Source organism: Poecilia reticulata, linkage group LG11 (assembly GCF_000633615.1).
Source record: "Poecilia reticulata strain Guanapo linkage group LG11, Guppy_female_1.0+MT, whole genome shotgun sequence".
Classification (NCBI taxonomy): Eukaryota; Metazoa; Chordata; class Actinopteri; order Cyprinodontiformes; family Poeciliidae; genus Poecilia; species Poecilia reticulata.
The window spans coordinates 26891297-26902668 of record NC_024341.1 but is presented as its reverse complement, the minus strand read 5'-3'; the positions used below and the strand labels follow the sequence as shown (position 1 = coordinate 26902668).

Genomic DNA, 11372 nt, shown 5'->3' with positions numbered 1-11372 from the left:
GAGGGTCTTCCTCCTCGCCTCCATGCCCTGAGGTTCACACAACATCAAAATGTAAACTCTGCAGAGAGTAGAAAATGTTAAAGCATGTCCAGTGACGAGGTCAACGGGTGACCCTGAGCAGAAAAGGGAGGGATGAGGGAGTTCTACAGCAGGTTAATATTTTGGATGTTTTTGCCCCAAAAAAATCCCTTTTAAAGATACAAAATGTCCCAACCTCAAAACTTTTACAAGCAAAACCATTTTAATAGGAACAATCTGTTTAGTTTCAGAGTAAAAAGGATTAATAAATCAGGTTTATGAGCTTAAACCTTTCAGCCATGTCAGCTCCAKTTTGACCAGAACAACTGGACACGCACCAGTGATCCCAGTTTTATTTGGTTTGTCCTGCCAGTTTTATTTCCTTTCCAACTATAATTAAAACATAAAATATATCCAWGTTGTATTTTTAAACAAGGTACTTGTGCATTATTTTTTGTGATAATTTTGCTTTGTATGGAAAACCGAGTCTGCAAAATTAMATTTTGTCTSGAAATTAAGACCAAGTAGGACTGAAAAACAAAGGAGGGTTGAGAAGAAAATATTTCAGCTGGCATCTGTTCTGGATTTCCGTTTAGCTGAATAAATCATTACGTCTGCGGTTAATCAGCCAAACATTTTCTCAGTGATGATGAGAATCTCCACCTGAGCAGCTCAGAGGACGCAGACATGTTCCCTCTCCTCTCCTCTTTTCGGCTGAAGTCCTCTTGGTGACGCTCTGCTGACATCACTCGGATGTTCCCCACTCAGCTCTGCGCATCAAACCCACGGAGCTCCTGCGACTCTCTCACACTCCGTCCACACTTTGTTCTCCGCCTGCTGCTCTCATCGCTATCCGCCAGACACGCACCCGCCGCGGGCTACCTGTGCGCACTGCGGCCGGGCCACACGGGGGAGGGGTCGCGCTCCTGCCTGTCGTTAAGACTCTGAGAGGATCTGCGCTCGGTCCGGAATCGGGAGGAGGACGCGCTGAGCTGCGGGAGGAAAGGAGGAGGAGAGAGAGAAGTTGACTAGTTTGAAAGCAGGCGATCTGAACTGAGTTKTAAGTTTGTGAGCGGGCTGCCGGAGGAATAACTCGGAGTCCGGTCTTGGCACACCTCGGTGTTCTGGATTTTTACCGCCAGTGCAGAAGAATGGCGAGAGATTACGCAGCGCGCTGCCCGCGCTCTCCGGGGCGGAACGCCTGGATGGTGGCAACGCTGATCATTCTGGCTGCTCAAGGTAAGCAGAACCGAACCGAGCCGAGCCAAGCTGGGTGCCAGCGGAGGCTGAGTCCTCCTGCGCCGCGCGTCCTGGATCACGGCTGATCTTCCGACTTTCCAGCCGCGCATTCCCCGCTCATGTTCACAGTCACGTCTCCGCTCCGACTGACTGATGTCTGACTGTAAAAGTTTCTGATCCCGCTTTCCCTCCACCAGGTCGCAGCTGAGTTTCAGCTGGGGTCTTGACATGCGAGGCGTGGCGTGGTTTTTGTCCTAATTCCTGGCTGCTTCCGTCGGCAGGTGACTGCTCAGGAAACCTAATCCCCTCTGAGCCTCTACAAACCCCTCCATGCACGGCTGACCTGCAGTCTGTGTTTACCTGCAGAGGGAGACGCGTGTGCGGTCAAACCGGACAGCAGCTGATTGTTAGAACAATGCTGGAAACCGGAGCAACAGGGTGACGATGGGGAGCTGCGCTTCTACTGGCTTCTCTATAGAAATCCCGCTTTAATAATTAAGTGGTTAATTAAAGGAAATGCACGATCATAGTATATGAAAATGCCATAGGTGGTTCATGCAAAATGCTCCATATCTGCACAATCTCACCGTGAATCGTTCAGTGAAACAGGCAGAGACGTGGAGAGGGTCACTTTGGTTTTCCTGCTTCAGCTGCACCAGTAATGACCGATTATCAGCCGTTCTGCTGCTACGCGCCAAAAACAGTCAAAGAAACGTTAGAAATKAATCCTGTGGCGCCTTAATGCATCAATAATGACCAATAATTTTAGCTTTAATTACAGGATATCTGAATCATTGAAAGCCATGCACAGCATTACAGATCCAGGCAACATTTGCTGGCCCTCCTGGTGAAGACGTTTTAAAAACCTTAAAATGAATCAAACTTTTATAGTGATGGAAAATCTCAGTGAGAAACTCAGAAACCTTTGATTCTGCACAGAATGATCAACTTAGGTTCATTTAAAACATGTTCAGAGTCAAACCTCTCATCAGTTCTCCATGACTTCCTGTTTTTTGCTTGACCACCAATAAAAATGGGAAATATGAGAAAACACTGGTAAGGAAGGTTTAAAAAAACAACAAAAAAACCCTCAAAAACCGGCGCCTTGTGCTTGTCTATAGGTTGTTTGGGAGTTGTGCAAAGAGAAATATTAAATTTTAATAACGAACCACATGCCTCCGAAGTATGGTGGAGGATCTGTGATGCTGTGGGGCTGAGAGATCATCCATCATCTGCTCATCGTCTCAGGGTCATGGGAATGTTTGGTGTTTATCTGCATCATTGATCAGAGGAGAGGCGTGGTCCACTATGGACCAATACACACACACACGCACACGCATGCACACACACACACACGCACACACACACACACACACACACGCATACACACACACGCACGCACGCACACACACACGCGCACACACACACACACATGCACACGCACACACACATGCGCACACACTCCTAATTGTAATCTTGAGAGGCCAATTTACCTAACAGTTGTGCTTGTGGTTGGGATTTGAACCCAAGACCTTCTAACTGCAAGGCAGCAATGTCGGGTCAGCCAGAGATCTGAAACAAGCCGAGTCTGTCAGCGTTGATCTGAAACATGTTAGAATCAACAGAAATCATTCAGCCATCTTAAAGTCAATATTATTCCATTTCTGTCTCAGTTCAGTGGGAAAAAAAACAACCAAACCTGAAAGTTAAGGTTGAATTTTCTGAAATATTTCAGTCAGTCGTTATGCTACTGCAGTAAAAAAAAAAAATGTTTTCACATTTTTACTGGGAAGCAGTAMATTTGTCCACCAGTATAAAACCTCCTTGGCTTCCTTAAATGTTTTTCTGCAATATTTCAACCCCACTGCACATTTCTGTAGAATAACATGGCACTGTTGTTGTTGAAACTTGGTAAAGAGCCAATCAGATRGGGATCAAAATCTGACGCTTTTTCTCATTCGCTGACAAAATACTGAACAAATCTCTTTGTGGATTTATCATCGAAGTGTTACGTGTTGAGTCAAATGTAAAATCATAACGGTTGGACACGTCCACTCATGCATAATTGGGAAAATCTTGTTTGTATTTATTTMATGTTGGATTCCAAAGTACAGCCTATCGAAGTTCCTGCAGCTCAGTTTCCCTTCATGGTCAGTTATTGAATCCAAGCAGCTGAAACAAAAGCCTGCTTGTGTTTTCTCCCTTCAGAATAAAAGCAGAAAACTGTTTTCCCTGTTAAAGTCTAATCAATGCATCTTGACTGAAACTAGTCAGGTTTTCAGTGTTTCCTCCGCTTCCTGCAGCCAGCTGCAGCGTTTCCAGCAGCAGCCAGTCACGCTGAACATATTGGCATAAAAATCTGTTTTCCTGCTCAGCGTCAGCAGAAATCTGCCCCGACTGTTGCTTCCACCTGGGTGTAACTCGTATCGTCTGTCAGAGCTGTCCCTGAATTGTCACAGAGGAAACAGAAGATGGGTCATATTGGAGCCGTGTCATCTCTCACGCTGTCGCTCCTCCGAGGCGCGCCTCAGRGATCAGAGCGGCTGGGAGGGCAGGATATTTCAGGGCTGCGTTTAGCAGCAGCATCTGCTGCATGAGGAGCGCCGACCAACGCTTCTCTTTCCTGGGTGAAGGTTCGACCTTGATGGGGAACTCGCTGTGAACCCAGCCTTCCTCCTCGTGCTTGTGAAGAGCATGAGGGCTGTGATGCTGCTGCAGGCTGGGCTGCAMAGGTTGGTGGAAGGATGACAGCCGCTCGGCTGAGACGCCGGCTACATCCGGTTGTCTGAGAGCTGTCAGATTATTGTGACAGCATCCCCACAGGTTATGATTTAATTTGAGCGTGCAACAACACAACTGTCTTGTTGGAGGAGGAGAAATCCTGGGCGCTCATTTCACCCACCACAGCCGCAGGAGGTGCAGGTGAACGCAAACGTTGGTTTTTCCTGGCATCTGAAGCCGTTTTCAGCAGAATTTTCTGTTTCTGCCGTTTCCCAACAGATCTGTGACGGACATGGTGATGATATGATTAGATACAGCAGAAATACTAAAGGTTTATGTTTGTGTGATCACACCTCTGATATTCTTTGTTTTGATACACCTGAATGACACAAATAAAACCGAAACCGTTCAGTCTCCTGTTCTTACTCGCTCCCTGAAACACACGTTAATGCAGCACAGAAACCATAATGTTGGAAGAACCAGGTTAACCTTGAGTTAAAAAAAAAGTGTAGAACAGGGTTGAGTGGATCTCCTTCTGCAGCAGTGATAATTAAGTCACTTCAGGTGCCCTCTCTCCTCGGAGGCTGGGCTCTTTGGGCTCCATCCTGCTCTGAAATGTCAGCCATGATGAGTCCCCTTGTCGGCTCGCTGGAGACGAACGGCTGATTAGCTTATCACTTGGAGAGCAGGCGGCCGATGATTATCGCCCTTGCAGCGCCGCGGCCTGATTATCGAGAGTCATTAATGACTCATGGTCTGCTTTGCATTGCACCGTGTTGTTGTTTTGCATATTCATGCATGTGCATTCCAGAGGTCCATTCTGGTTTTCCCTCCATTTGAAGACTTCATCTGGAGCTTCTCTGCTTTGGCATTTTCATTTTTTCCTTTGGCTTAATGACGACTTGGGATCCCTACGACTTTATGCTTGTTTTTACAAAATGAACAACATAAATGTGACTTCTGTTGCGCTGCACTTTGTCTGTGAAAGACGCTTTGAAAATACAAACCTACTTAATTGATGGTTACTGTGAATGTAGGTGAACTCTGATAGTGTCAATATAATAATGTGCATCTTCCCTCAGCTCAAGATGTTATGATCTAAAACATTTGTGCTTAAGTTGCTCAACCAAAGTCAGACTTGACTTATATTTCTTCTTCTACGACTCAAACCTGGACTCAAGTTTTCAGGTTTGAATTTATCTTTATTTTATGTAATCAGAAGTTTTTTCCAAACTCTGTCATGGCTTCACTAAACCCGGCTGGGATAGTCAAAAATAAACTTTTTTTTTGTCGTGACTCTCACCAAGGTTTATATTATTTGCAGCCATATTGGATTTTGTGGCTGTGAAAAAGCTTTGGACTTTTTCACTTCCTCGTAAGTTTTTCAACGTTGAACTAGAAATTTGAATTGAAATTGAAATACAAATGATCACTATTACAAAAAAATCTATATTATTTAGCATTATTTGATAATTTAGCATTGTTTACTGCTTTTATCCAGCTAAAAGCGTCTCAGTGTAGATTTATTTACTTCTTTCCTAATAATCCTGAAAATTGTTTGAGTCAAATTGGTATGAAGACAATAAACCATATTTACTACAGATAACACTGAAGGACCATTTGCCTTCTAATCAGAAGGGTTGGTGTCCTATTTGAGGTATTTTCAGATATATAGTTGGTTATTTACAGCTCTACAGTGCAGATGAAGTGTTTGAGAAGTCTTGAATAACAACAGTCTCTCAGCAGATGTCTACGACTTTCCACTAGTTTTCTGATTTGAATTTCTAACATACACCAAACGTCTGTGTCAGCAGATATGGAGGACATGAATCTGATGAGAGATTTCTTATTTCAGCCATTAGAGATCTGTAACCTGTCTTAGACTAGTAAAAAAATGACTTTTGAAAATCTCTGGAAAGTCGTTTTTTTTTCCGTCTTTCTACAAAAACATAAAATCACATCCAAAGTTCTTCCTCCAGAGGAGAGAAAAATCTCAAAACAGTCATCAGCTACACTCCTTGGACCACTCCCAGAAGATGAGATGGATTGATAACGAAGTGAATGGAAATACAGACCTTTTTATTGCTTTAATTAAAATTCATAACCAAGCTCTGCTTTGGGAGACGCGTCTGTGAGCGGCTCGGCTGCAGCCGGCTGTTCGCTCTTCGTCGCTGCATAATGGTGCTGCTGATTAGCTCTTGGAGGAAAACCTGAACTATTGCTGAAATATTGCTATCCAAAGAATTTATGACTAAAAAAAAACCTGATGAAACACCATTTAGCTTCCCAGCCCTGAGGTTTAAGACGGATTCTGTGGAAGTTGGAAGGTTTTGATGTGAGAGACATGTCTTGGAGATGGCTGTAGTTTTGTTTTGATTTGTTTTTCCTSMGGAACAATTTAGATTCCAAACTGTATTAAAATGTCTGTGAACATGTAAAGAAGCTTTAAATTTCCAAAGTAACACTTGCAGTTGTTGGATTCCTCAACCATGCATGAAACTTTCAGCTGCTCCGTCCTGCAGCTCAGTGACTCCGCTGTCCCTAACCTCTTTCAGAAAGTCCTTCACGCTGGGACTTGGAAGCCTTCTGGCCGTCTGTTTTTGGACAGAACCGATGCGGGCGGCGTGGGRTGTGGTTGTCAACCTGCCGCTGTGAYGCTTCTGGGCCTCCAAGGTTGCGAGGAAACCGYAAAGGTCGACCTGTGTGAGGATGAGCCGGCTTCACGGCTCCAGGGTGTGATGCAGTGATGGCAGGTCGTCTGGGATTCAGACGTGTCAGCAACACATTCTCACCGTTAAGCTTTTAATTGYGTGAACTGAGAAGTGCAGAGATGGATACTGTATGAAACATTTCCATTAAAAAAAAGTACAAACATTTTCATCAACTCTAAAATGGATTTTTACCATGATTTAAGTCAATCATGTTTAATTTATTCACATTTCTGTGAATCCAAAAGTGACGCTTTCTGTGCGTTATATAAAGAGTGTGAAGTGTATAAAACTGATAAATTTCAAACATTGACATGAAGTAGAAAATACAGGAAAAACACCTGGGAAGTTTTAAAGTTTCTCCACACGGTTCATTTATCCATATCTTGTGGATTTTGTGTCTGTTCCTCTGGGATGATCGTCTTTAAGAATCGGTGGTGGCTGATGTCAGATTCCTGCAGTACGGAAACGTTGAGTTAAAATCAAACAGCTTCTCGTTGACAGAAATACTTTTAGGGACTGAAACAGCTGGCCAACCAGCTTGCAGCCTGTTGTGTAGATTGGATAATAAGCACTTTAATAAGGACGGCGGTTGGCACTGCTTCTGTTTCCACACAGTCACTCAAAAAGTGAATTATTTCCAGAGTTGGATACGTCCTGTTTGCACGTGAAAAGCATCGCCACTCATATCAGCCCTGATGGTTGATATAGACCAACCGCCAGTGTTGGTCTATTCCTGTGGGTTTTTTTTATTTAAGCTCTCTTCTCTGACTCATCATCGCCTTGACCGTCACGGTCAGTCTGCTGCGGTTCAAGGACGGACTTCCCTTAACAGGAACTGATATAGTGGTTCCTCCTTCTGAYCATCACCATGAGGACAAACYATTACCACTAATTATTCATACTAAGGTTTCTGTTTTGCCTACATGAGCTGTCATGTCTGCAGCCTCTGGGCCGTCTGACAGCTTCAACTTCTCTTGGTATTTATTAAAATGACTACATTTCTTATTTACAGATTTTTCTTTGCCAATTTGCAAACATTAATATCATTGGTCTGAGTTCCTGTTCAGACTTGTCTAATTGTGGTTCTTGTGCCGACTTTGAGAATTAAACTGGAATGACTTGTTGGACTTTTTTGCACACTTCAGTCATTTACACTTTTTTGTCACTAAAAAAGCAACCCAACTGCAAAGGGTCAAAATAATGTAAAGCTAAAAACAAGACACATAATAGCAAGTTTGTTTGAAAGTCTGAAAAATTGTAGAACTAAAGATCCAAACCTCCAACCTACAAACCTGGATCACTACAACAAACTCACCTGTTCTTTTATTTTCAACTACAGTTTCCTCTCTGTGAGTCCAAATTAACTGGAGACATTAAAAGAGAGACTTGATTCTATGCAGCAGAAAGTTTYATCTTCAGTGAAGATGCCTGGTTTCACAGTATTTCTTGGTTTTGACCCTGGCAGCTCTTTGGCCTCAGATGTTAACTTGCGTCCTGCTGGTGGTCAGTGATGCAGCTTCTGCAGGGTGGATTTCTCCTGATTCCTCTGTTGCACCAGCGCGTGACTTTAAGGATTTTTTTGTTTCCGTTTGGTCTGGTGGAATCAGGGTGAGGATTTTGTGTTCTGTGCGGCTGCAGCTTGCTGAATGTCCACAGGGCAGCTTTTAATCCATCACTTCACCCGCCGCAAGTCAGAGTACGAGTCAGCAAATTTTCCTTTCCTTCCTTTTTAGTTCTTTCTTTTTGAAGGATCGGGATCGTAAGCAAATTCCACATCAGGCTCTTTGGAAATAAACCATATCATGGCTAACACCTTGGCACCTCTTTGTGATTCCTGGGCTAACAGGTGTCAGAGGGACGAGGGATTACTGAGCGGAGCAACAGGAGCGGAGCCATGAATCACAATGGCGCTGATCCGCGGACGGCCAGAGGAAAAGCTKCTGCTCTCGGGGGTTTCAGTCGTCTCTCTGCATCATGAACATCRTTTCAGACGTTTGAAAAACACCCAACCTTTCCTGCGTTCTCAATCAATGCTGCTTCCTCTCTCTGGTTTTTACTTTTGCCTCCATGCCGGGTGGGAAAAAACGCCCAACTTCCAGCGGGGGCTTTCCAGGCTTTCAAACCCAGCTCATTCTATTCATTTTCTCTTTCCTTTATTCCTCCGCTCTCACTCGCTCTGTCTCATTCTCTCCCTTCCTTTCTCTCACTCATTCTTCTGCTCACGACCCGCTCCGAGCCAGCCGGGCTGGCTGCGGCTCCATCCCAGCTCCCGAGTGGAGGCCCTTTTGTTGGCTCAGCTTTTGGTGGAATTAAAAGGGGTGCCAGCCGCCCCCTTACCCCTCCTCCCCGCCTCCCTCTCTCTGCTGCTCCCAGCTCCTCCAGCCCTCATTGTTTGGAAAGGGAAGGGATTCAGAAAGTGTGAAACTGTTTAGACAAGCATCTCTGCTCTGTCTGCTCTGGGAGTCGAGTCGTCCTCCTCCCGTTTCAGCCGSCGCTTCCTTCCCAGATAGTTTGCTGGTGACAAAATGGAAACGGCTTGAACCCTCTGTGTGGGAGTGCAGCAGTGGATCAGGCTGCGGCGTGACTCTGTGACATTTCCTGTTGTACCCATGTGGGCGATTTAATAAGCGCAGTAACATTTGTTTGCCTCACTTGCATCATTATAAAGCCTTTAGGCAGGGCTTCCTCCTGCGGAGAGACGGGAAGAGCGACGGTTAAACCGGGAACCGCGGGAGCCCAAACCGATCCGCGTTTGCAGATTTACAACTTGGAATTTACACRRCGGCTAAACGGAGGTATAAAGAAAACATCCTGGATGATGTGCAAACGCTAATGAGAGACGGCAATTTAAAATGTCAACGATGGGACCCAGTAGAGCTGACATTACTCATGCAGAAAGCAGATTTCTTTCTCACCCCCGTAACATTTGTTTGTAATCAGCGGTGTGTCGGGATGAAATATCAGAGTAGGTGGAATGGAATTAGCAGACATTATTGCAATTAAACACTTCAGCTGCATGATTAGAGCAAAACCACTTCAGTGGGAATGTTAAAATGTAGATCTTGGTCTATTTTTTTATCCTCTGTCTGTTCAGAGGCTCAATACAAACMTTGTTACTGTAAAGTTTTTTACATTTTACTGTCACACAGCGTARCTCAGAAATGTTCTGCATATTCATTCACATCCCCTTACCTTTGATGCTCTTATTTTGTTTGTTTAGCAGAACTGCAAACTTATGAAGAAATAGTTTCAGACTTAAATGGAAAAGACCAAAAGCCTCCTGGTGACTCTGGAGGAGATGTAGAAATAAACAGCTCAGATAGCTGAATCTGTTGACGGCTATCAGTCGTGCGCTCCACAAATATGGGCTTGATGAGAAGCTGACAATAACAAAATGATTGTTTTACTACAAGCCGAGCAGAGAAAATGGAAAACATGGAAAAAGGTTTGCAAATCAAATGATGTCAAAATTCAGCTTTTATTTGGCCTAAATGCAAAATAATGCGGTTTTAGAAAAACTAATSCTGCACCTCTCTGTGAAACATGGTAGCAGCAGCAGCAGCATCAAACTCAGGCATGATTCCTTTTAAAGGTTCGGGACATGCTGTGTGCTGATCGATCCTGGGAGAAAACCTTTGGTCGTGTCCAGCAGGAAAACAAAAACCAGYAGAAAACATGTTTATGTGCCAGAATGCTGCAATTAAAATCCAGACCAAAGACATTTTGAGAATTTTGTTGCAAGGCCTGAATATTGATTGTGTTGTTACTGAATCAGACTGACCTTAAACTACTTTACAAACATGACTGGACAGAAATGCTCTCCTCTAGATGTGCACATCTGGGAGAAACACATAAAACAAAACTTCAGTTTTAATTGGAGAGAATGACCAAATATTAAAGCATAATACTCTTTTTAAAATTTTAAAAAGAAAAAATAGCTTTCATTTACCTTTGTGCACTACTTTTTATTGGTCTGCCTCATRCAATCCCAGTAAAATATGYGAAGCTGTTGGCTCTAATGGGAATAAATATTGAAAAACTGAACATGTGTAAATACTTTGGCARCGTTTTGGTTGTATTTCCATATTTTGCATTAAAACACAAAAATCCAAGCTTCTTAAAGTAGAGTAAAGTTCCTGCAGTACAGAKCTCAGGGTTGTATWTCGTCTGAATTATGGAAGCTCTACACATGTCAGTCTTGCATAAATCATGAGTCTATGAAGCATGTCACCATTTATGAAATATATATAAATTGATTCCTGCAGAGGTAACTGATTCAGCTAATGTTGTTCCTCTGACAGTCGGCAGTTTTCCCCTCAGTTTGTTGCCTTCGCTCTGAAACAATCAAACTTTTCCTAATAACTTCGTGAAGCCATTGCTTTGCACCGTATTGTAGATTTGAGGGAATCGCATTCGAAGTGAAACGTCTTTCCTGGCTGAGGAAGTTTGGATCCAAGAAGTCTGCATGATCTTGAAAGTGAGTTTCCTGTCCTGCTCAAGTCRGAGCACGAGAAAGGTCGGMCATTGTCAACTGTCCCTGAAAAGTGACGATACTGCTGAATGTTTGAACCGTCATTCTCTGACTGGAGGAAACAAACATCCTTCAGGAACTAACCCAGATTTCCTCTAATCTGTCCTGTCGTCTGCAGGACTGTCTCTGCTTCTGGTTGGGTCATGTTTTCA

General features: G+C 43.8%; 1 protein-coding gene across 3 annotated transcripts in view; it reads left to right on the top strand.

The window, feature by feature from the left end:
* The first annotated feature begins 455 nt into the window (after positions 1–455).
* Positions 456–11372, top strand: part of pvrl2l (PVR cell adhesion molecule related 2 like) — a 327549-nt gene continuing 316632 nt past the window's right edge. For 2 of the 3 annotated variants that reach the window (XM_008422836.2, XM_008422835.2), the window contains exon 1: positions 466–1257. In XM_008422836.2, the coding sequence (XP_008421058.1) occupies positions 1170–1257 (88 nt within the window). In that variant the 5' untranslated portion in view covers positions 466–1169. Of the gene's footprint in view, positions 1258–11372 lie in introns of all 3 variants that reach the window. The other variant, XM_008422834.2, reaches the window with a different exon arrangement.